Genomic DNA, 24,569 nt, shown 5'->3' on the forward strand with positions numbered 1-24,569 from the left:
CCTAACCCTCCCTTTGGGTCTCTTGAAAAAAGTGCTATACCATATCCATTATGACTTTTTGTGACACGCTACACTGACTTTTTATTACATGGTACACTGTGACTTTTTTATGACATGGTTACTGATTTTAACGATCATGACTTTTTTTTCAACATGTCATTTTATTTCCCATGCAAAACTATATTTTGTGACAATATACTATGACCTTAATGGCTTATAACAACCATAGACTATTTAAAATAGTGACATGTCCCCTTGTTCAGGTTTCTGAAGACCCATTGTGAAGGTCAAAGTGGGTGGCTCTGACCATCTCAGTCACAACTATCAAAGTAAAAAATGGAGAGAGGTGGATGGTCAGTGGAGACAGCCCAGGTTACGCAACACAGAAGTTAGCAGTTTGCGACACCATGGAAAATTTAGTTTGCATGCCTGCATCTGTGGCAGCGTATTTCAGATAATTACTGAAAATGAGGGTTCATTTCTTGATAACCACTACTTTATGGCTTTAAAACAGAGAAATTATTGCAAAGTTTCAATATTCCCCTGACAAAAAACCAAAACTGAACATAAAATCACTCACAGCAGTTGATTTGCAAACGATGACACAAAATCCTTTAATTTAAACAGGAGGAGAAAAAGAATCACATACAAAACTGTACAGAACATTGAACATCGACTTAAAGTTCTTAAATAAAAGACCCCCTCCCAAAAAAACAAATAATAAAAACGATAAAGTGGGATGGTGTATGATACATTTTGTGCAAAAGAAGTATTAATTGATTCTTCACACACTGCACATTTCAATGTGAAGAGTGCCTCTGTCCACTCTGATGGGTAAACACAAGAGTCCCTCCCCTAAACCTCAACATAGTGTCTTAAAATGTATAATAACCCAAAATCCAATAATAATAAAATAGATTTATATTTTAAATATATATTTATATACGAAACATGCTGTACATAATTTCAGAGATTAAGAAATCCCTTTTCATTGACACTCAGGTCTGTCCCGTTAACTTGTGCTTTCCACACTCCCAGCAAAGAAAAAAAGAAAGAAAATTACTCGCTGTTGCTTTGGATACAAGATGAATGAGGATTACAGAAAACAGAACTGATCTGAAAGTCTGTTTTTCCTGAGTCAAGGGAGTTACTAACGTATTTTCAGTGGGATACTGATGCACTTTTCCAGCTTCTTCTCAGCTGACACAGAAAGAATGCTAAAAGTATTTTATTAAAAATAAAATAAGTGTGTGTGTGTGTGTGGGGGGGGAGACTACGTGTCCCTTACCCAGCACTGAGGAGAAAATGTGATGTAACAAATGTGGATTTAACAGCATGCAGAACATACTTTAACTCATTGAGAGTAAAACACTAATGGGGTGGGTGGGGTGGGAGGGGGCATATTTAGTAATGTCAGTGCGACCCAACTTGCCTCATTACTGCATTTTTCTTCCCATTGTACGAAAGTCGTCCTGCAGAAGAAGTCATTTCCCTCCCCCCATTGTTGACCCTGAGAATGCTGGCCTCCTTTCAAGTTTCCTCAAGGGGAACACCGCTTCTTAGAGATAATTTGGTGAGGGGAAAAAAAGCATACAAGGCAGTCCTCTGTCACAAGCTTATTTCAGAATCATTCTACCACAGCAGACAACACGTGGGGACGACGCCACTGGAGTTGGGAAACAGACTGCCAACTCATTTTTATGCGATCTACTTTATCCCTCAATTTGTGTTCTAATAAGCTTCTCACAGTGGTGGAACAAAGAGTGCAGGAGTGGGAAAGAAACCAACTTAAAGTAACTCCTCAGGAATACTTCCAGTTATACTGTATTACACATTAAAAAGAAAAAAAGACAGCCATTGGTGAGATGATACAAATGTGATGACACCAAACTAAGTGAGGGAGGGGTGGGGGTGCAGTTGAAAGAAGGTAGATTTCCAATTTGATACATCATCACACCATACTGACAAACCCTGTTAAAGATATCTTTAACACAATATTAATCAAATAAATATTCCACCTTTTGCTTTCAGTATTTATTAAACTTTATTTCCAACTAAAACGCTGGATTTGACTGTTGTAGAAACAGCAGTAGTGGGTATATTAGTAGTAGCAGGAGATGCAGAAGCAGTAGTATAGTAACGTGAGGGGCCATACTGCAGGCAAAGAAAACTGAGCTTCCCACACAAAGCAGCCTGGGTCCCTTATATCAAGAAAGCCATGAGCTGAGCGGATCTGGTTAGAGAGGGCGTCATTGATCAGCCATCCAAAGAAAACAAACCTGGTGCACCTTAAACACAGGAACTTGCGATTCTTCAAGTAAAATTTAAAAACATTCCACTCACCAAAAAAAAGGCTTTAAGTTTCTAACACTCCCAGTCCATAGGTTTGTGATCAACACAATTTTCAAAGATTGGAATCACCGTCCGCTTAATCCCGATCCTGATCGATGTGCACCTGCTCTGTCCCAAGTCATCCCACATCTCCGTGTTGCTAGTCAGATTCAGGACTCAAGTCCAGGCCTAAATAGACTGTAAACAAGCAGTTAAAGCACCACATGTTGGCCGGGACGGAAGGGAGTTTCTTTTCTGCCTTGCTCCAAGCAGAACTGTTGATGTTGTCAGGCACCTCTGTAGGAAACAGGCCAGAGAACAAAAGACGACATTTTGGTGGGGCGTGTTTTTTTTTTCTTGAATATGTATAATGTGCAGGGAGGAAAAAGAAGCAGAGGCTCCTGAAATTGGTCAGTCTGTACTGTTTGACACGCAACTGTAGGTCTGGTGAGGATGGTGAAATGGGGATAAACAAAACAAGGCTTATCATGGTTTCCACATATCCTTCACCTGCACTTACAGCAACATATAGGATATTTTTTTGTATTGGTTATGCAAGAAAAAAACTGCTGGAGATGTCAAGTGAAAGGAAGTCAGAGGCGTTCCACTGTTCTCCAGGATTTATATATATATATATAAAAAAAAAAATCAATCTTCAAGCAAAAATATCCCTTATAATTGCACTGGCCTTTCCGACCGGTCACTACTGTTACAACCAAAAGGTTGTTCATAGAGACACCAAGTGCCTTAGTCAGAAACCAAAGAATGAGTAGATCATCAGGGGTCGTGATGAAAGCTGACTTTGGAATAAACAGGCTGGCTGAAATCATTTCTGACATGCATCAGTTCAGCATGCTATCAGGTGTTTTACTCATTTGGCTGAGAAGGAGCTGGGTGATGTGTATATCACCAAATCCATCCAGTACTGCAGTGGGCCATTACAGGTCACACCGAGTTAGCTAAACAAGGGATGATGGAATGAGTCCAGAAGGTGGAATGAGTCTGGTCTGGGTGGGTCCGGTCCAGATCCGTGGTGTGCTTTCACTGCAGAGCATGTCACTCAGGGTGTCCCGGGGCCGACTCAGCGCAGGTGCTCAAGTAAAGGCAGCTCTGTGGATTCCTCTCGTGGGGTGGGGGGGTCCCCGACAGTCAGCAGGGTTGGATCCATCATCCGAGTGGCTCCCAGAGGATCTTGTGTCAGACTGGCCTCTTGTAGGGATGCAGGAGGAGGAGGCTGTAAGATAATTATTTTAAAAGCTCATCCAAGAAAATCTGCAATTTCATTTTTTTCATTTTGCAGAGCCCACTGTAATGTTCTAACATGTTGTGCGTTGGACAAAGATATTCAGAATGACTATCCTTGTAGACCAAGAAAACAAAAACATATTCTAATTTGAGAGGCTGAAAAACAATATCTTTTAAAAACAAAACTCAAAACAATTAATAGATTATACAATTGGTTGGGGATTAAATTTCTGTTCAAGTGATTGACTAATCCTTATCCCAGAAATGCTAAAATGTGAGCTGAACAGAATTACTCTATTAGGGAAATTAACCTCATATTCATACTTAACATGTTCATATAGAAATGAAACCAGCAGCCTCCTCACCTGTGTGCGTATAGTCTGTATTGTTCCTCCTTCCCCCTCTAATGCAGCTGGTCCGTTAAAGCCCTTCCTGCCTGAAAAACTCCACTTGCCAAAGTGGCTCTCATAGTGAAGTCCACCACCCTGGCTGAGGCCAGCCCGCTGGCCTGCTCTGTGCCCAGAGTTCTCCAGGAGACTCGCTGGGCAGAAGCGCTCCGAGACTGGCAGAGGGGGTGGAGCCATGGAGCTGCTGAAGGAGAGCTGGGAGCTGGACAACTGCTGGCCCAGGAGCCCCTGGATGGAGGACGTACGCTGTAGGGATGTGAGCAGTCCTGCCTCCATCCGGCCCTCTGATTGGCTGAGTAGAGCTAATGGGAGTGGTTGCGGGTGGTGGGGCCAGTTCTGGGTTGGACCTACAGGGTTATCTGTACCTGAAATGCAAGAAATAATACTTCATCAAAAGGTCTAAATAGCAATTACTGAGCCTGCAACCAAGCCATGCAAAGGCAAGGCATGAGGTGCTTCAAATACATTCACACCATCTCAATATGCAGCTGTACTTTTTGACATCTGACAACATCAAGGTAAAACAACAGAAGAGGAGAATAGTTCAACTATTTAGCAATCTATAAGAACTTTCTATTTTGGTTTCTAACAAAAGTGGTTGGTTTTATGTCTTACCCATGGAGGGCTGGACGGTGGTGATGTGTGGCGGTGGAAGGCTGGAGGCGGGTGTACTCTGGGTGGTGTGAATGGCTGGGTTGGTGGAGATTGAGGTGGAGCCGCCTCCACAGTCCGAGTCCTCAATGTTTCCTCCGCTGTTACAGCCAGCACCACAACCTTTCTGTAACCTGCAGAGACACATACATTAGATTTACAATGTTGACACAAGAGCATCACCGTCTTCATCTATCACATGAAGTTCAGACCATGTACCTGTCCCAGCTACTGATGAGCCAGGTGTAAATGTTGTGTGGGCTGACAGGTCCTCCCCACACGGACCTCAGCTGGCTGTGGCCCCCGGCGTATGAGGTGGTGAGGGGGGACACGTAGATGGGGTAGCCGATGGGCTGGTCACACGAGGAGTTGATCATGTTCCTTAGGGCCTGTTTGGCATTTTGAATGCTGCCACGCTCCGGGTTACGGTTGCGCAGGAAAACCAGCTCCTGCTGTTGTCCGGCCCACAGCCCACGCACACACTCTCTGTTAACCTGTAGGGGGCAGCAGAAGGAGGTCAGTGGAGGACGGGCTAAATATTAACAAAATTATGCTCATCTGGTTGAGGGTTGTAAAATCATCAGTACATAAAGCAGATATGATAAAATACCTAATAAACTAGTTCAGCAACAATCCAGACAACAAGACAAGTCATAAAGAGTGAGAGCTGTGACCTTGATGACTCTGAAGCTGAGGAACCTCTTGTTAAGCATGATGATCTTGTACTCGTCGCTGCCGTCGTCCATGATGTGGCGCAGTGCCAACAGCGAAGGCATGTTTGCTAGAATAGCGCTGCGCCACACAGGGTCACCCTCGTGAGATATCAACATCTTCTCCTCGTTGGCAGTGATGGCGTCGTACAGAACCATAGGATCCTCATACTCATCTGGAGATGTGAAGTGGTCCTGGAGGAAACACAGAATACAGGGTTGGTCTCAGTTCAGGGACCAAAACTGTCATTCTAACCTCAGGCCTGGTTTTCTTCTGCTTCTACCTGATGCAATTTGAGGGACATCCGCACTCCTGGTGCCACAACTCTGTTCAGCAGGTCCATGTCTGCAAACACCCATTCATCCCTGGGAGATGTGATGCGAAAGTCTCCCTTGAAGAGTGCATGGAGGCCATAGAGAAATGGCTCCAGGCTGTCAAACAGGTAAAGCACAACAACATTGGGGTGACAGGTGGAATTAGGCACAATACAAGAGAGAGAGGTATGACCTTACCTTGCAGACATGCTATGGGAGGCCGTGCCTAGAGCTCGTCTTCCAAGGATACACAGCCCAAAACAGAGGTTGACAAGTGGAGAGTCTCTTTCACAAGTTACGGGCTACAACACGATAGAGAAGTTGAGATAAATATTAAAATAACATATTAGTAGTATATTATTGTTCTACAAATACTACATAGGTTTTATCAGTATGACATTATATATTGATTCTGAAGTTGCAATTTTAGAGACAACAAAACAGACAACCTGGGGTCTCATTTATAAAACTGCGCAGGATAACAAAAGGACAAAAGAAAAAAACATGGCATGCCAAGAAAAGGGGGATAAAATCCAACATTTTTGCCCGTGTAAACACCACACCTGCAGGCAACACTTCCCTTTATAAATCACGGTGCACCTGGGAATGTGCATGCCTGAATCAGCCTCATATCCTGCTCTCTACATGCCCACAGTCAGTGATGAATGGTTAATGCAAAGCACACCATGAGTATTGATGTTTATAAATGAGCCTGCTGGTTCTTTACAGTCAATTATAGCAACAACTGTTCTTTCTTGCAATATTACGCACGAGTGCCACTGCAGAATTTATACGCTGCACACTGATGGCTTCACAACTTGTAATGATGCCAGATCCATCGCTGGCTTTATTTCCAGATTAGGCTTATTCACACACATGTACACATGTTAAAGATGTGCTGGGTGAGACCCCTGACCTGTGTGTGGTTCTAGAGTAAATGCTGTAAAGAGTCTGACCGTTTGACGCCTGCTGTTGCAATACTGAATCCAGTCCAGGTAAACCATGCAGAATGAGGAGGGGGTAATCCCGGAGGCCCTGTGGTCATAGTCCTCATCGATGTTCAGGTTGAAGGTGGGGTCACTGTCCACGTAGTTGGGTCCGAGACAAGGCCGCAGAGCCTCCTGAACCGTCTCATTAGTCAGCCACTCTTCCATCTTAGAAGATCGACTCACATAGTAGATGATGCTCTGTTCGAAGGAACGATAACACCAGCCAAATATTCAACCATCAAGTTTTTAACCTCCAGGCCAGAGGCTACAATTTCATTACAGCAGCTTGACTCTATAAAAGGCTTGAATGCAAAGTGTTGGCAAATTTCACATTGCTATTGGATCGGATTGCCATTGTTGTAGTCCTACTGTGATTAGTCATGCTGTGGCCTGAACTCAATCAAGCTACAATATGTGTAACCAGAAATTCTTACAGCAATGGAACATGTAAACAGACATTTGTAGACCAAGAACAGAAAAGTAGGAACCTACCTTGACGTAGTATGTGATGAGGATCTTACGGAGGTCGAACACTTGCAGCATGGAGGCTGCATTGTTGTCGCTGATGCTGTAACCCTCCAGTACGTATTTGGTGGCGGCCACCTCCCACGCCAGCCAGCGCTGTCCAAAGGCAGCGTTGAATGACAACATATGGGGAAGGTGGCCAGGTTCACAGCAGCAGCAGCCCTCATCCTCCTCCACCCCCTCTGTGATGGCCTCGACCTCCCTCTGCTGACAGTAGGTACCTGGACAGATGAAAGAAGCAGATGAGGATCAGCTGCACAAGCAAACCAAAACTCAAATTTACAATTTTAGATGAGAAAGCCTTTGCTCAATACCTGCTCACTCAATAATAAAATCTTGCACGCAAACAAATTTCCTCAAACTTAACTGACAAAACCGACATGATCATCTTTGGTCCCAAATCCCTCACCAAAACTACCCACAGTTTCAGCCTCACAATCGATATTTCCAGCCCGTCTCTCCCCACACAGTCGCAAACTCGGAGTCACTCTTGGCAGCAACCTCTCCCTTTGAACACCACACAAATCAAAATCACCCAAACTGCCCTTTTCCACCTGAACACTGCCCGTCTCCATCCATCACTGTCTTTCCCTGCTGCGGAAACCCTGATTCATGGTTTCATCACCTCCATTCAGAATTCTGACTTAGTGAAAGTAATTTTTCAAGATGCTCAGTAGCTTATGTATCAAGTATATTATTTCAAGTATAATAAAGACTGAGCCACCACAGGCTGATCTCTATAAACAAGATTCTGCAGAAGCCCTTGACAGATGAGGTAAACAATTCAAACTGAGCTTATTCTACAAGCTACAAACACTGTCAGCCCACATCATCCCCCGCAACTGACCTCTGAACTCGAGACCCCTCAGCTGGAAGGTGACCAGGCCGTTGCCGATCTCGATGATGTGCACCAGAGCGTTGAGGTAGTCTGAGGCGAGGATGAAGCAGTCGCCTGTGGTGTAGTTGCCCCAGCGGCCAAGCAGCAGGTCTCCACACAGGCTGTGCTGCAGAGAGCGCGTCAGGTGCTCATAGAAAATAGAGTTCAGGTTGTTGTCATCAGCACCTTGGAGAAAAAAAAAAGAAAAAAAACATCACAGCAACAGAATAAAAGAATAAATGAGTCAAATAGAGACTATTTGGTGAATGAGTGGTATGGCATACCTGGGTTGCGGTCTAACTGAGTGGCAAGTCTGGTGTTGGAATGATCGACACGCTTGGTGCTGAAAACATGAAATAGAAATGAATGAAAATGCTCCATATTTGGATATGAAATGTAATTTCACATTTGCAGAGATTCCTTGTTTTTCCTTTCAAAAACATACTTGTAGTCTCTCTCCCAGAATTTTACAGGTCTGGTGTATGAGGTGACAAACACAGCACTGCCCAGAACAGGATTGAGAGGGGTGGAAAAGATGGCCGAAAATATGGCCTGGACAAAAAGCACAGCAGAGTCTGAAGAAAGACGAGTTAAGGACATCTCTGTTCAGAGCGCATTATACAGTAAAGACAACTACTACATAATTATCGACATAAAAAATAAAAAAATCGAAGAGACTGAAGGATACGGGGAACAGCAAAGGGTTGAGCGAAGGCGTGGAAGGCTGATCCCCAGGTGATCTGCCAGGGGGCAATGTAAGTCAACACAAAGCGCAGCTTGTACAGCAGGTCCCACATCTGAGGATTCAAAGACAAATACATCGACAACTGTATTCATAACACTACACAGACAATATACAGTCTTTTAACCAAAGAGGGCAAAATTGTCCTTTCTAGCCAGGTATTAATTACTCTGCAAATAAACTGCTACTAGAGTAGAATACAATTGAATTATTGAATGATATTTGTGATTAAAGTTCTGAGATGACAGGGTGAGTGCATTCCAACCTTGCTGAAGAGAATGGACATAAAGTAGTAGTCGATTAAGAAGGTCTCTGAGAAGTGTGGATAGTCAAACTGGAAGAAGAGGGTGGTGAAGCACAGCGTGACATACTGCTGCGATGGGGCACAGAAAGACGAACGCAGCAACTTCATGCCTGCTACTGAGATGAACAGAGCTCGGCTGCTGGGGGGGGGTCAAGAAAAAGAAAATCAATGACACATAGATCGCCAATCCCAGATGTCAATGGCTGCCTGCATGTGACAGTTTAAAGTTACTGCAAGGAACCAGCAATACGGCCTGTACTCTTGCTGATGGGTTTCATTTGCTTATGTTCAGCATACAGAAGCAACGCTATTTCCTTGTAGTAACTTTGTCTGAAAATGTATTCACCTTTACATAGCCTACTATCCCATCTACAAGTTGAAGAGCGGGGAAAAGGGAAAGGAGAATATCTTTTATATATGTCATGGTACTGAGCACAACCTGCAGGAAGCAATACATCTGGGGGTGGTTCAGTGTGTCTATTCATTTTATGTTCTATGGTTCCAACACCCACAGACACAGCACATATCCCCAGGGAGGAGATACGGAGAATAGTATAACATATGGACGTGAAATATTCTGGAGACAGAACAAGAAAAGGCTTACTAGATGTCCAGCTCTTTATGGTTTTGGCCCACAGTTCGAGCTTCTGTCGTTAGGGAGTTAAGCACCACTGCTGGGTAGATGAAATATTTCTCCACACACTGAAGCCACGCATACAGCTTCTCAAACCACATCAACTGAGCAGCATCTGGGTCAAACAGAACGCAAAATGATCATACACACTCCAAAAACCAACTTTCTCCCTCATGCTGGGAGAAACCTATTTAAACTTTAAAAATGATGTTTATACAATGGGTGAATAGACATACTATTTCAGATATACCTAGCATTTCAAATACAGGAAAATGTCTTGAGATTAAATAATTAAAATCTCTCTTGTAGGTCTTTTTGTTTTAATTTAACTACTTAAGTACTATCAATGATGTAGTCATAAAGCACTTCAACTAGAATTTGTTCCATGCAGCTATTTCTGGTGGGGATACTTAATGTTCCAGTTGTTCATATATTAAGTTCCCTTTTTATATACACTCATACATCACCGTGCTTCTATCTGTGCATGCGTACGCAGATAAATCAGACGGACGCTCACCTCGGACCTCAAACTGACTGTACTCTCTAGAGCGGAGTACAGGGTGAGCCAGGCAGAACCATGGCAGCTGCTTGCGGAGCTGAGGCAGGAGATAATGCGTAATAAAGCCTACAACTCCGGCCAGGATGTACAAGACGAAGCTAAGAGCAGGCTGTGGATCAAGGGCAAAAGGACAGAAATTAGGAGGAAAGAAATCAGTGGACGTTTTTTCAGTTGCATGAGGATTGTTTTCTAGCAGTAGGACCAGAAACCCTGCTCCGACTAACTTGAAGAGCGATGAAAACCGTGCTGGCACTGATGGCGAAGGTAATCACAGCCATGAGAGGACACATGACGAGGTCCGAATGAAGAATCTCTTTCTACAAAAACACAGGTGAGAAGGCAAAAGACTGTAAAAAAGGCCGACACCGTGAGATCAAAAGTGAACCTCCTACTACACTCAGAAAATGTGCAGAAAAACAAGCAGGGATGTTTACCACAGAGTTACGCAGCTTCTCAGGAAGAGGGTCCTTGATCTCCACAGGAGGTTCTTCTGGTGTTCGATTCTCTAACTCTGGGAATAATTTAGATCTGACCAGTGACCTGATGCAAGAGGTAAAAAAAATTACAAAAAAGGAACCGTGAGAAATGCAACGAAAAGCTGAGATGTAACATCAAAGTCTACAGAGGCTGTGTAGTGAAAGCAGCTTGTCAGCAGGTAGGCTTCTGTGGGTGGGTCATCCGTGTTTTGGCAGTGCTCAGAGGCCATTATATAATCAGTGTAGATACACACATTAAAACGACTGGAAAACTCTGCTGAAGCGCCTTGTGTGTTCACAAGCCAGGAGGCACTGCTTCAAAGTAAGGGGAAATATATCAAAACAAAAAAGGTTTCGACGCCAAATAAAAGACACTTAATCAGATTCTTTTTGCAAAGCAAATGTAATGTAAAAAAAAAAAAAAAAAAAAAAATCGCTACTGCATTTAATGTTTGGGTTTATAGCTTCTTCAAACACATTTACTTGTCACAGCTACATGTGATTGGTATATATTAATCTATCATTATCAACAAGAAATCGACGATGTGAAACGCAAAATACTGACCACAGGATGGTGGGGTCACTGCTTTGGCGGCTGAGGTGATAGGATAAGGCCAGGAGTAAGCCACAAAACACAGAGAACAGTACTGGCACATGAGCATCCCCCCACGGTGCCTAATATAACAAAAACAAAACAAAATTAAATTAAATCAAGGGCGGTCTAAATCAATTCCTACTTTGATCACAACTTTGGAAAGAGGAAAAAAACAAATCGATACCAAAAACATCTACTTTCCTGTAGTGTTTCTGTTCCACTTACGTTGATCGCACCGAGGCAAAATCCATACAGCAGAGCAGCCACCAGCATACTGCGTATGAGGCTGAACAGAGATGAGAGGGGGCTGGTAGTGGCTGAGGATGGAGACACAGAGAGAAGATCAGGGCAAACCAAAACGCAATATCATGATATCAAGATGCTATAATATTTCACTCTCTTCTACAGATCATCCCGCCTGTGTGAACATGCTCCTACCAGTTCCACCAAAAATGTGCATGTCGATCTGCTCCAGCAGACACATCACAAAAGTGTTGACCTGAGGTAGCAACCCAAACAGGAAAATGACCGGAAAACACAAGGCAAACACTGTTGGACAAAAAAGAAAAAGGATGTTAGAAGCTACAAAAAATGAAGCTGTTGGAAATAAATCACACAGACAAAAAATAAATCTATCAACTTTGTGAAGCTTAAACATTAATCAAATATAGATATCATCAGATATGGTGACAATGCTGATTCGTGTAGTCATGTATGAAAACTAACCAATGAGCATATCCCTGACACAGAGCAGGAAATGCGCAGAGAAGAATGTGACACCATAGAGGGAGAAGGGTTGCAGGCTGCCAGAGCGCCCAGATAGATCAAAGATCCAGATCATCACGCAGCACAAGCAGAAGTAGACCGGCCTACTGTACACAATGATCCAGTTATGGCCCTGTTTTGTAGCGGACAAAAAGATGAGCCAAAATTATATTACAATTACAAGGTGACGTGTCTTGATTTAGTCTGTGCTTTAAGTACATTATCGCGTATAAAAGAGGTGTCACCAGTACTCACGTGCATGGGAGAAGCTGCGTCTGGTTGTACACTCTGAAACAAGAATCAGGTTTAGGTTTCATACACATTCGCATAAAGAAAGACTTCACAAACAAGATACTTAAAGGCGTGTGTTATACATTTTAGCAGTGTGGCTTAACAAAGAAGGGGAAAGATACATTTAACTCTTTACAGCTGGGCAGATGCTCAGTGTATGCAGGCAGTCAGGCCAGGAGGAGCTTGTTTAATCTGAACATTGTTTTTTATTAAACTGAAATATAAGTACGGCCATAATATGGCCAACTACTCGATGAGCGTTTCACCCTCTTGGCGCCGTTTGCTTTGTAATAATCACAGTATGCCACGGCTTGTAATGATCTATTAGGCTGTTTGCTAATGAAATCCAGCAGTACCTTCAGTAAAGAGTACTGGCAGCTAGCAATGACCAGGCAGAACTGGAAGACCCAGATGTCCCTGAAAAAGTCCTGAAGAAGCAGGAGGAACCCCAAGAAGGCCACCAGACTGGCCAGCACTACAGCAAACACGTTCTCTCCCACACGGCGGTTCCTGGCAACAGACCACAGAGAAATCAATATTTGGACATCATCATAACAATATTTTAACCCCAATATAGAACTGCCCTCTATATGAAAATCAGGTTTTGATAAAGATATTTAATATGAAATGATAGCAACTGGACATGCAAGACATAATTTAAAGTTTTAAAGTAGTGTATTTTGGAGAAATATAGACCCTCTCCTCTTTCCAAAGGTCTGGCATACCTGTCCAACAGGGCCAGAAGAGCCAGACGATCATATCGAACCCTGAGCCACTTTCCGGGCAGCACCCAAAAGCGATAGTACTGTTTGGGTTTTGCTTTCTCCTCAATCATCAGAGTGTTTTCCTGGGACTCTTGTAGAGACTCATGATCCAGATCAAACTAGAGATGAGGTGAGACAATAGGGATTCATTCAACAAGGCTAACAACAAGGCTAATCTATAATAGTTTCCTCTGAGGTAGAGTCCTGAATTATTTACATCATTTTCTAGCTGAATAATCTGCTAATAATTAAACATCAAAGACCGCTAACCTCAGGCATTTCCAGAGGCACCATGCGCACCTGCATGCCCTGTAAAACCACAGGTCTTGGCTGGAGCATGGATAGGACTGGTGCCCCTTCCTGGACCTCGGTGGAGGTGAAGCTTGAGGACTGGGATTGTCTCTCCCTTTCCCTGCAAGCGTGAAATGTTATGGCATTAAGTGCAGTTTTTAAGTTGTGACTTTCGAAAAACAAATTACAGTCTTGAAAAAAGGGCAAACACTTTATAACTTACTGAACTGGGTCCTCATAACCTCCTCCAGCAGGTCCAAACGTGTAGGACCTCTTCACTCCTGTTAAACAACAAACAGAAAACCTCAATGGAATAATTTCAACAGTGAATAATAATCTGGACACATTTGTCTTTATCAGTCTTGATGAAGAATGGAAAAGGAAATAAACTGAAAGGATTAGTTTGACCTTCAACATGAAGCCGAATGAGCACATGCCCCAAAATGTTGAACTATTCCTTTAACGCCACAACTCACCACTCTCATCGTAGAAATAGTGTACCGCCCCCTCTGATGTGTCGTCGAATGTGGAGGCTTCATGGATGCCACTGCGGGGCAGAAGGAGCGAGGAGGCAAACTGTAAAGCTGAGGGAAATGCGCGAGTCCGTGAATGAGAGGAGGTCCGAGCCCGCTGGAGGTCCTGAAGGCTACAGGAACAAAAACATGCGTTAGTAACAATGTCTAACATTTTTTATTTATTTGTAGCCGTTTAATGCCGAAACTCCATCACTCCTGCTGAGGCTGGCATACATCCTTAGTGGTAGTTCCAATTAATATTTTATTATTCATTAATCCACAACTGGCTGAGAATATTAATTTCATAGCAAATCGGCAGAAAAATTCCCCCGAAACAAAGTAGCAAATTGAGTTAGGATTACTAATTACTGCATCCATCAACTTGCCAATAGCTTTGACTATTGCAGATTTGCTAGAAATCGGGGCACAGTTATGGTATTAAATATTACCTTCTCTGAGGTGTGGTTCATTGACTGACCTGGGAGGGGATCCCATGGTGGATGGGGGCGGTGTAGGGTTGCTCCCAGCATTGTGTCTCCTTCGGATGGCCTGGGTCCTCTTAACACTGCTGACTGAGTCGTGTTTGCCCCCTTCCTCTGGAGCCATGGATGGAAGAAGGATTATCGGTTATATCAATGCAACGGTTTGAATTACAGTGTCAATGTACACAACAAGAGGCATCACAACACTTTTGCTATTGTAACATTTGCATTTAAAAAAGGAGTTATGCAAAGCAGACATTGACAAACAATCATCCCAAATGACTCATTGATGAGACATGCAATTTCATATATTAACTGAATACAGCTCAGCTATTAATCAAATGCCGTTTCCTCTACATTTCCCCAGAGTCCATGTCAACGAATATGACTTAATGACAAGATTTTATGGTCAGCTCTAGTGTAAAAAAAAAGAAGCTATGCAAGTGATTTTCTCAAGTAATTATAGCCAACCAAGTGTACCGTATGTAGTCTTTACTTGGTGTAAGGTTCAGTGAGAGCTGCATGAGGTGTAAAATGTCCATGTTGTGGAAATCGAGTTATTGCAACATGGACAAAATGATTACTTTAAGCTTAAAAGCAACATAAGTTAACTAAACTAACAAAGTCTTAATGTGACTGAATTGACTCTTGATGGTTCTGGCTGTCTCTTAGCCAATCTAGAGATCACAAATAAGAAAGGAGAAAAGGAAGACTCTACACACTGATCTGAGTCCTTGGTTTGTGTTTGCTGAAGAGATATTTTCTCGGGTGAACGGTGTGTGTGGATTCTATTTCATTCAGTTGGGGCCCCTCCGGATAGCTGACGCTAGCTAGCCACCTGTCTGCAAATATGAGGCCGACGCTTTGTCAACACAGACTGTGCAGATTAATTAGTAAACAGACTTTTAGTTTTTTGTGCCGTCTGTGCTCAAGGTGATAATTAGACTGGATGTGTGGTTGAAATTTAATCATCTGGTACAGACAGTCACATGATTTTATAATCTGGCATTGCACTGTATTTTTTTGTCCTGTGGTCATTTTGCAGCTGTTCCCTATGGTCTTATTTACTTGGTCTTGAACAGCTGAAACCTTTGTTACGTTTGGTACAACAGACACTACATGGGACAGTAAGACAAACGTCTGTCTGAATTCTGGTAAATAAACCAAAAAGTGTTAAACTTAGAGTTATTACTTATTTGAGCAGCGGCACTTGTCTAGTAGTGAGGCAAAGACAACAGAGAAAATAACTGGGATTCTATTTTTCATAAATCAAATATTTACAAGTTCTGTTTGCAGGAAATATTTGTCTCCCTTGCCAACAGAAGAGAAAAATACAATTAATATGTTTATTAGGCAGGCAGCTCCTTTTAATTATCTTAAAATCTGCTTCCCATTTATTTCACAATTTTGTAAATTGTTACAGTATGGACGTTAGCATTCATTTAATGTCATTCACTAAAACGTTTACCTTCACATTCATGACTCGGATCAACCTTGAAAAGGATAGTTACGCTTAATCACACTCTTTTCAATTAAGTTTGTTATTAACAATTAAGTTAGTTTGTTCAGTCACCATCTATATACGGTCTAGTTTAATTCAATATGATTGTATGTCAGCACCGTTTATTTCAGTAAACATTCTTTCATTGCCTACATTAGTTTGTACATTTTATATTTGGAAAACTGTGAAAGTTTAACTGGTTTTTCAGATTGTATATCCAATTTAATTTCATGTAATTGTCACTCAAACCACATATTCACATAATTTCCACCAACTCAAAGCTAAAGTGGTTATGGTCAACCATTATTGGCTACTAATTAGAGGGCAAGAATCTGCTTAAACAAGGGAGATACTGCATATTTCTATGTTATTAACTTTTTTTAAATATCAAGAAATGGAATGGAAAATTAATGGAAAATAAATGATCCTGGCTGATATTGTTGACTGTTAATAATTTATCTTGAGATGCTCACAACTTGGATTCATATATGGAAATAAAGCTGGATACTTAAACAGCGTTATACTCCAAAACAAAATAATTCTGCCTTTGCATGTACAAGAAAATTTGTTATCTAATTATAAAGCAAGGAATCTCTGTCTGTCTGTGTGTTCTTCGGAAATCTTGCAAACCGCACATCTCCATGGAATGCTGTTGAATTTGGTGTCGTTTGGATATGCGCGTGTTCAACATCAATAAACTTGAAATAAATAACTTGCAGGGTTGGACCTTCAGTGACCTGCAAACATCTGCAAACCGCTCATTGACTGCTCATGCTGCTGATGATATTATAAAGATACAACCAAAATCTCTATTTACCTGCAGCACGTCTGAGACCAGGAGCCAAGCAATTGCCTCGCTCCGAGTCTGAACATTCATGCTACAAACCGGCGCTGCACTAGAACAAAAACACACAGTCTGGCCTCCGATTGTAAGGTTACTCCAACTCACCTCCTCCCACAGCTCCCTCTTCAACCAGCTCTTCTGCTCTCCAGCCCATCTGGTTGCCCGTCCAAGAGCCTCCCAGAGAATCCAGCCGATGATGATGAGTTCCCGGGAAGCTGTCAGTATGGATGTTGCGGGCTTCCAGGTCAGACTTAGAGATTGTGAGAGTGCGAGGTGCAGGAGTGGAGGTGGAGGGCATGGTAAGCAAAGTAGAAGGCAAAGCCGCCGTGTTGCTCTGGCCTCCACCTGCATCATCCATACTCAGCACTCTTGCATGAGTCTTAGCACTAGCAGTGCTAGAAGAGCGCTGGGCAGCACGAGAGTGTGAGGGGCCAGCAGTTTCAGGTAAGTCCCCTTCCCTTGGAGTGGACAATTGAGCAGCAGGGGGGAGCGGGGATGTCATGCCAGTGTTAGCGAGGTCCGGGGAGTAGCAGGAGGTAGAGGAGCTTGAGTCGTCATCGTCATCGTCATCATCATCTGAGCTGTATCGGCGCTGAGAGCCCAGACTAGAACCAGCGCTCATGTCACTGCCATCGTCCTCGTCGCTGGAATCCTCAAACAAGCTTTCACTGTAAGCCTTGGCGCCGAGTCGGCTGCGCACTGGGATGTAATCTCTGTGTTGTCTATGATTGTGGTGACGCCTGTAAGAGCCACAGTCAAAACTACTACTTCCCGCTCCAGCTCGCCGCCGTGGAGCTTTCCTTCGGCCTGGCCTGTGCCCCACACTACTGCCGCTGGCCCGCAGCAGCTTTAAATCTTTAGGGCGCACGACCTGCTGGGCTTGCAGAGCAGGCTGGTCAGACAGTAAAAAGGGGGTGGAGGATATGGGCAAAGCAGGCTCAGAACACACTAGACCCAGGGCCAGCCCTGATGGCACTGAATTGGCTTGCCGCGGTGGGGGTAAAGGAGGAACTGGGACACCTCTGTCTAAATCACAAACCTCCGAGTGGCCACTACTTGAAGGGGAAGAGTTCTGGAGAGGACGGGGCTGTGCAATATCACAGGGCACAGGGGATAAATCCTCTCCTTCAACAAGTGTCCTGTCTAGCCCCTGGCTGAGAGAGAATTCTTTGGAAGGCGACCGCAATAGCACACTGTCTGACAGGTTGTCAGTATCACTGCCGTCCTGTCCTGCTGGATCCTCGGAGGGCTTGTGGATGTTAGAGCCCATTGCTGGTGCTGAGGCAGAAGCCTGTCCATCTGCAGGCCGTGGCTGGCTGAATGAAGGACTTTCCAGCTGAGTGGAATCAGTTTTTTCACTGCGGTAACTGCTAACCGTGCTTAGTGTCTCACGATCTGTGGTTGCGCCACCTGCACTGAAACAGCTGTCCGTTGATCCGGCAGCTAGTGCTACCCCGCTGCGGCTGCCAGGGTTGTCAGTTCCAGGTGCAAACGCCACAGGGTCAAGACCCAAACCCAGTAGATTTTCACTCAGCTCCTCACTTAGGCTGCTCTTTATAAGGGGGCTAAGGGGAGTATCCCCCAGGCTCTCGGAATTAGCAGAGGGGCCAAGGGGAGAATAAGCCCCCAACCCATTGTCCTCAGGACTCTGTTCAGACAGATGTTCTGGTAACTCCACGTCCTGCAACTGTTCTTTCTCGCCTCCATCTTCTTGACTGGAGGGTGAAGGGGGGATTGACAAGCAGTCTCCAGGTTCTCCAAATCCAGCGGACATTCCAGATACTCCTATGAGACCTGGAAAATCTCCTCCCAGAGCAGCGGCAATGCAGGACTGAACCACACTGGGAGCCCCTGTACAGTAAGACAGGTCAATATCAGATTAGGATGCACCAAAATCAGATTAAAATGCACTTTGGAAGCCACAACACAGACCCACAGCTTTTATTCCTTTATTAAAAAAGTTGGATGCATGCACTACCATTCATCCTGTTGGACAGAGCCTTGCCAACAATGGAATGTCTACAGTAATGGTATTCGTGTAGTCCAGTCTGAGCATGGCTCGTTTCCATGCAGGCAGGATTATACAGTGTTCAGGGTATATGATGCTGATTTATAGTCATGGAATAGTAGCAAACTTACGAATGGTGTCCTGGGACCTCTGCCGTAGGATTTCCCGATGAGCTGAAGTAACAATCATATTATTGCTTCCTTGTTCCCGCATAAGCTCTTTGATATCTAAGGTAAAAGGAAATAAGTCAGTCAAATATAGTGCGTAAATAACAGGCTAAACTCACAGTGATCTGGCGCTCACATTTAATTGTGTAAGGACAATGCAACACTTATATTACTATACTACTGTATACCATACTATTTTGGAATGCAGTATGAAAATATATAATCCAGATACTTACCCTTAGTGCCTCCTGTATCCTCCAGCTGGGGCAAGAACTCCTGAATAATGACAATTAAAAAAACAAAACATAAAAAAAACTAAAAAAAAACTGTGCTCTTGCTGCACACTATACCGAAACCAGAAAAGTATCACAACGCCCTGCTGTTAAAAACAATACAACAGCCTGTTTTATGAGTACCAACACTTAGAATTGCACCAATCAGTAATGTGTGTGTGCAGCAGCACTCACTTACTGCTTCCATTCACTGTAGGCACAGGGTTTTATCACATACACGCTGCAAATACAAGTGCTCTTGCCGACTGTCTACAGCTTGTTGACAAAGCAGACTGACTGAGTGAAATATGGCCCAAATGTACTCTAGCCGAGTGTTATGAGTTGTGTCTATACTTATGAAAATAACACAGTAATAACACGGAGGCTCGGTTGCCTGAACCAAGACGGCAAACTCTTTATTGCTCCCACTTTGTCAATGGCAGCAGCACTGCAATACAGCATCATTTTGTTTGTTCTTCCCTTTCACAATAAAAGCCCCGAAACAAAATCAGAGAGGGAACTTAAATTTTGAGGCAACTCAAAAAAAATCTCACAATACTGCTCATACTTAAATCTACAAGGATTTAACCTGTACAAAGCAGCAGTGACATGTAAAATATATGTATGTATGTATGTATATATAGATATATATATGCGCTCAGCAGATTGGCTTTTAAATTACTTTTTCAGACATACTTGATGTAGGAAGTAAAACATTTTATATTTTCTAACAATAAGATTCTGAGAATTGTTGAAAGTACAAGAATAAAGACTGCATGGTATTATAAAAAAAAAAAAAGGTGATCCTCACCGACACCTGGTTCAATCCAAACAGAGAGTGCTGGGAGCTACAGCGCACCGGGGGTGTTGAGTTGACCTTCCGAAACACGGTCATCTCTACACCAACGTGGCTATCTCTGCAAAGAAGTTAGACATACAGAAAATGAAAAGTTCAACATGTCACAGCATTGTGATTTCATAACTCTTCTCTAAGATCACAAAACCTATTCTTACCTGTGCTGATTCCCATCATGGCCACCTGAACCTTCATCTCCTTCTTCCATCCTCGGAGCATCAGCTGTGAGTGAGGCATGCTTCTTCTCTACAATCTCCCCAAGGTCAAACATGGTATGAAGCCGAAAGTTCACCACCTTAATGGCTGTGAAAAAGACTGCCACCACAGCAGAGTACACGCCTGCAACCACCAAGCTAGGAGGAAGAGCCTGAGAGGGAGCGATAAAGACAGCAACTGAGACTAAATACAAAAATTAGACAATGTAGTTCACTGCCAAGAGCCAGGTATAATTTTACAGTGGGTGGAAAAGACAGATAACTAAACACAGTGCTATGTACAAATGAAGACACCATAGACAACTGTACTATAAATAAATGTCTTATAAATTAGCTGTCTCAGCATTTAGATATATGTTAAACTATGTAACAATATGTTTTAAAAAGGTATTTGTGGGGTTTTTTTGTGGTTAAGATTGTTATCCACATATGTTTAGGCTGATTTTATTTAAATACAGTTTTCTCAAATTGTATAAAACCTTAAAATACTAAACTAAGAAGCAACGTTTTTACCCTCAATGTTAGTGATGATGAACGTACATAAGATCTCGCAGACTTTCCTGGACCAAATATTATGATCAACCTAATTTACTGCTGTTTTACACTGAACAATTAAAATGTATAGTTGATGCATTCACTTTCATTTCTAATGACCTGGTTAAACTGAGGATTTATTTCGTACTTGTCCAACTGTCTGACTACTTGTGTTGCTTGCGCTACTGAATTGCCTAAAGATTACCATGAAAGGGGTGGTTGAATTAACACAGCTCATACCAAAAGCAATGTCAAGACTTAAGTTTTTCTTTAAATGCAACCTCATTTTGCAAATACTGCAGTAATGAAACAGGTATTTAATTTTGACTTCCATACAGTATGCATTGTTAAAGAAATACAAATGAGGTAATGCTATGAGTCAACAATGTGTTCCTGAATTTTGTCATTTACATGGATGAACTTGCAATCAACCGGCTGTGAAAAAGTGCTTACCATGTACAGCAAAAAGGGGAAGGCAAGGAGAAATATCCAAAGGTAGAGGTGGAAGCAGTTGGAGAACGTGCTCTGATGTGGGTCGACATACCAGCCTCCTGTGAGAGAAGCCCACACACCCTGCCGCAATATCTGAAGAGCCTGGGAACCCATCTCCAACCTTTGAGTTCAACTAAAAGCTGGAATGCTTCCGCCAAGGCTGTAGCTCAAAAAACTGTGCAGCAGTTCGAGCCACAGTATCTTATGTCTACGATGGCACTTCCATTGGGGATGGCAGGTTAACCAAGACTGTTTCATCAAGGAAAATTGTTCTGTGTCTTGGATATGTACACTTCAGTTGAGGTCAAGAGTCCTTGCATATTCTTGTGCCAGCATGTGCTCTCTCCCTGCACCGAAGTTGCCACACTCTAGCCTAATCCTCGTTGGGTAATCAGGAGAGTGACTTTTTGGCACATTGGTAACCCACTGAATGTATGAAAAAGCATTCATCTGTAAGAAAGATCAAAACTTGTTTGTTTCTCATATGTAGCTACATCTTAATCATCACGTTTAAATGTAGTAGAAATCTGTCCGCTGACTACATGTACAGTTGTGGAGATAAGCATTGAAGTGTCGTTTTGTTTTCACTTCATAGACTTCCTTAAAATCCACATGATGATTATGAAACTTAATAATTTCCTCTTGATTTCAAAATTGATCTTGAAACAATTTAGCAAATCATCACAAGATAGATGGGACTACGTTTGTGTTGAGTCAAACATTAAACGGGATCATTTATCATTCATTAATAACTTCTAGCAGTAAACAGTAATAATCACTCGACCGGCTACCATAATAGGATTTTTAAATGATGACTAAAACACACGCTAGAATGATTTAAACTGACACTGGCACACACTAGCGTCGCAATGATTCAAATCAAACGAGTGTAAACTATGTCGGTATTATTTCTCTAACCAAAGCTACATGACGTTAGTTGATAACATGTTAGCTATCGTATTTCAGGCAGGATGACAACGCTTAAAACTCCCTATTCTCTTGTCCAGGCCAACGCTGTGCAAGCTAGATTAAGTTTTCTGATTGACATTAGCAAGCTAGCAGGAAATTTAGCCTAGCTTACAAACATCCTTATGCATTTATGATCGGTAAAATACGACCCGATCAGCCACCACCGCCTTCAATCACCTCGGCGAATATAAAAACATAATTGATAGCACCAGTACACTAACTGTTACTGCAAACAGACTGACACACGGTAAACATCATTTGACGCTAGTTACCGGCTAATGCTAGGCCGGATACATCAGCATTTCAACCTGGTTAATGTCCCTGTTAGCTGGGCAACGTTAATGCAACGCCAGCCTACAACAACAAGTTAGCTCAACCGTTGATCGCTAGGCGCACGTTAGTTGCTCGTCATTAGCTAATGCTAGCTTGATATATTTGACAATTGTGCTCACAGTGAAATGATTTCCACATTTGGATCCCAGCACAGCTTACAATTAGCATAAGTTGTCCACCTTGCCTTATAGCCTCCTTCCGCATCCAGCTCCTTTGCAAAATCTCAGAGCTTTCCTTTTCAGGATGCTAACGAGCAAGGTAATCGCCTGTCCAAAAAAACTGTAGCTTACTTTTTGTTGGCGTATGCTAACTTATGATTATTCTCTGAAAGTCCCCCATCGTCTTTGGCATTAAGGTTGACAGACATGCAGCGGGAGCGGAGGTCCTCTCTCATGGTGAACGACAACTGTTTCTTGGATACACGGCGCCTATCTAAAAATGTTTCAAGAAGCTAGCTAACTGGGTAGCTAGCGCAAGCTAACAACTAGTTGACACACACGCACGGACGTTGAGACGCACGCACGTACGCACAAAGAGCGATCAAGTGAGGGGAGAGAGATTCCCATGGCACCGATTGGCCTTAAGCACTGACGTCATGGGGAGGAGATTTTTCTCTCTCTTTTATTTCAAAAAACATCAAAATGTCAATCATATTGTCACATGATTTGATAGATGATTCAATTATATTTTCATAGAAAATGCTTTTTATCATCCGTTTGTAAAGCTAGCAAATCTAATAAATAATAATAATAATTATAATTATGAATATTAATAATAATAATAATAAATAAATAAATGTCATCTATATCTGTACAGTTTTTGCTTGCCTTGTTTTGTGTTGCCATTTTATTTTTGTACATTTTATTATTTTACAGCTACTCTATGTGCCTTTAATTGCCCCCCAGGGACAAATGTTTTTTTTAACTTAATTGAATTTAATCAATGTGTATTGACCATGAATTCATATAGATGGAAGGTGTCCAGCACCAGCAGGCTCTGGTTTTATGAAGGTATGTTAACCTGACCAGTGTGAGGACTCATTCAACAACAATAACTGATTTATATTAATAAAAAGAATAAAGGGAAATATGAAGAGCTCTATGTCTCTATGAGCTTTGTGTTGACCTGTAACTGAAGGTTATTGACATCACACAACCGAAAATGAGCTGACATAGTGGATGTGAGGATTTGACAGTGCTACTTTGGCCTTGAGAGACAGCAAAGAGTCAATAGTCAGAAAATACATTAGTAAAGATGCAGTTCTAATTAGTTTGAAACACCTGAATTTAAACCTACAGTATTCACAATGCTGGGAGGTCGTTACTTAATATTCAGTTAATCACTTTAATGTTGCAGCTTGTAAAGATGGGGCTAATTTCAAATGCTTTATTGCTGCCTGACAGCTAAACATTTTCACAATATATCTACAATCTTTAGCTTACCCGGATTTATAACAAACCATTATGTGGTGTTAAGCAAGAGATGAGGTTAGAAATATTGATAAACTATAGGGCAAATACTTACAGCATGAAGAAAATCTGGGATGGGATGGGATGTTAGGTGACAGAGGTAGGTCAGAGTTGATGTGACATCCCGGTTGTCATCTTGGCTTCTCTTGTCACAGCTGTTTTGTTGAATTAGGCTCATGACATTTCAGCAATGCTCAGTAGTGGCTTATCATATCCTGCAACCACCCTGCTTGATACCCAGTGTCAGCACGGATCAGACGTCACCTACTCCAGACCTGCACTGACACCGTACCTCACTTAGCCCACAGGATTGTTCCCATCAGTCTCGGCACAAACGGGCTAATGGGACAGCTGACCCTGCTGGCTTGAAATACAATCTCTCTAAAATCACGTCTTTTGTGATAAACCTCATGTGCTCTTACAGAATAAATGATGGCTGCT

The 24,569-nt window shown here is 42.6% G+C and overlaps 1 protein-coding gene across 4 annotated transcripts; it reads right to left on the reverse strand.

Annotated features, from left to right (window-relative positions):
• Window positions 1–585: 585 nt before the first annotated feature.
• LOC311025536 (pecanex-like protein 3) lies at window positions 586–23,172 on the reverse strand. Of its 4 annotated transcripts, none has more exons than XM_084028475.1 (36): window positions 22,950–23,172; window positions 21,319–21,807; window positions 20,275–20,483; window positions 20,072–20,177; window positions 19,225–19,264; window positions 18,953–19,048; window positions 16,919–18,664; window positions 14,465–14,582; window positions 13,948–14,117; window positions 13,695–13,752; window positions 13,451–13,592; window positions 13,142–13,299; window positions 12,773–12,926; window positions 12,381–12,413; window positions 12,087–12,258; window positions 11,799–11,909; window positions 11,586–11,677; window positions 11,331–11,440; window positions 10,724–10,829; window positions 10,514–10,606; window positions 10,248–10,398; window positions 9,701–9,845; window positions 9,058–9,235; window positions 8,739–8,847; window positions 8,496–8,625; window positions 8,335–8,393; window positions 8,021–8,236; window positions 7,141–7,394; window positions 6,616–6,846; window positions 5,858–5,961; window positions 5,629–5,776; window positions 5,309–5,539; window positions 4,854–5,128; window positions 4,599–4,768; window positions 3,942–4,348; window positions 586–3,565 (listed from the first exon to the last, which is right to left on the reverse strand). In XM_084028475.1, the coding sequence occupies exons 2-36, from the start codon at window positions 21,469–21,471 to the stop codon at window positions 3,413–3,415; spliced, it is 6,828 nt and encodes a 2,275-aa protein (XP_083884601.1). In that variant the 5' UTR covers window positions 21,472–21,807; window positions 22,950–23,172; the 3' UTR covers window positions 586–3,412. The 4 variants fall into 4 exon arrangements, with proteins under 4 accessions (XP_083884601.1, XP_083884600.1, XP_083884603.1 ...); XM_084028474.1 differs by having other exon boundaries at window positions 22,779–23,172; XM_084028477.1 differs by having other exon boundaries at window positions 13,481–13,592; window positions 21,319–23,172.
• Between the last annotated feature and the right edge of the window lie 1,397 nt (window positions 23,173–24,569).

The sequence above is a fragment of the Eutrigla gurnardus genome (genome assembly GCF_963514095.1).
Source record: "Eutrigla gurnardus genome assembly, chromosome: 15".
Taxonomy (NCBI): Eukaryota; Metazoa; Chordata; class Actinopteri; order Perciformes; family Triglidae; genus Eutrigla; species Eutrigla gurnardus.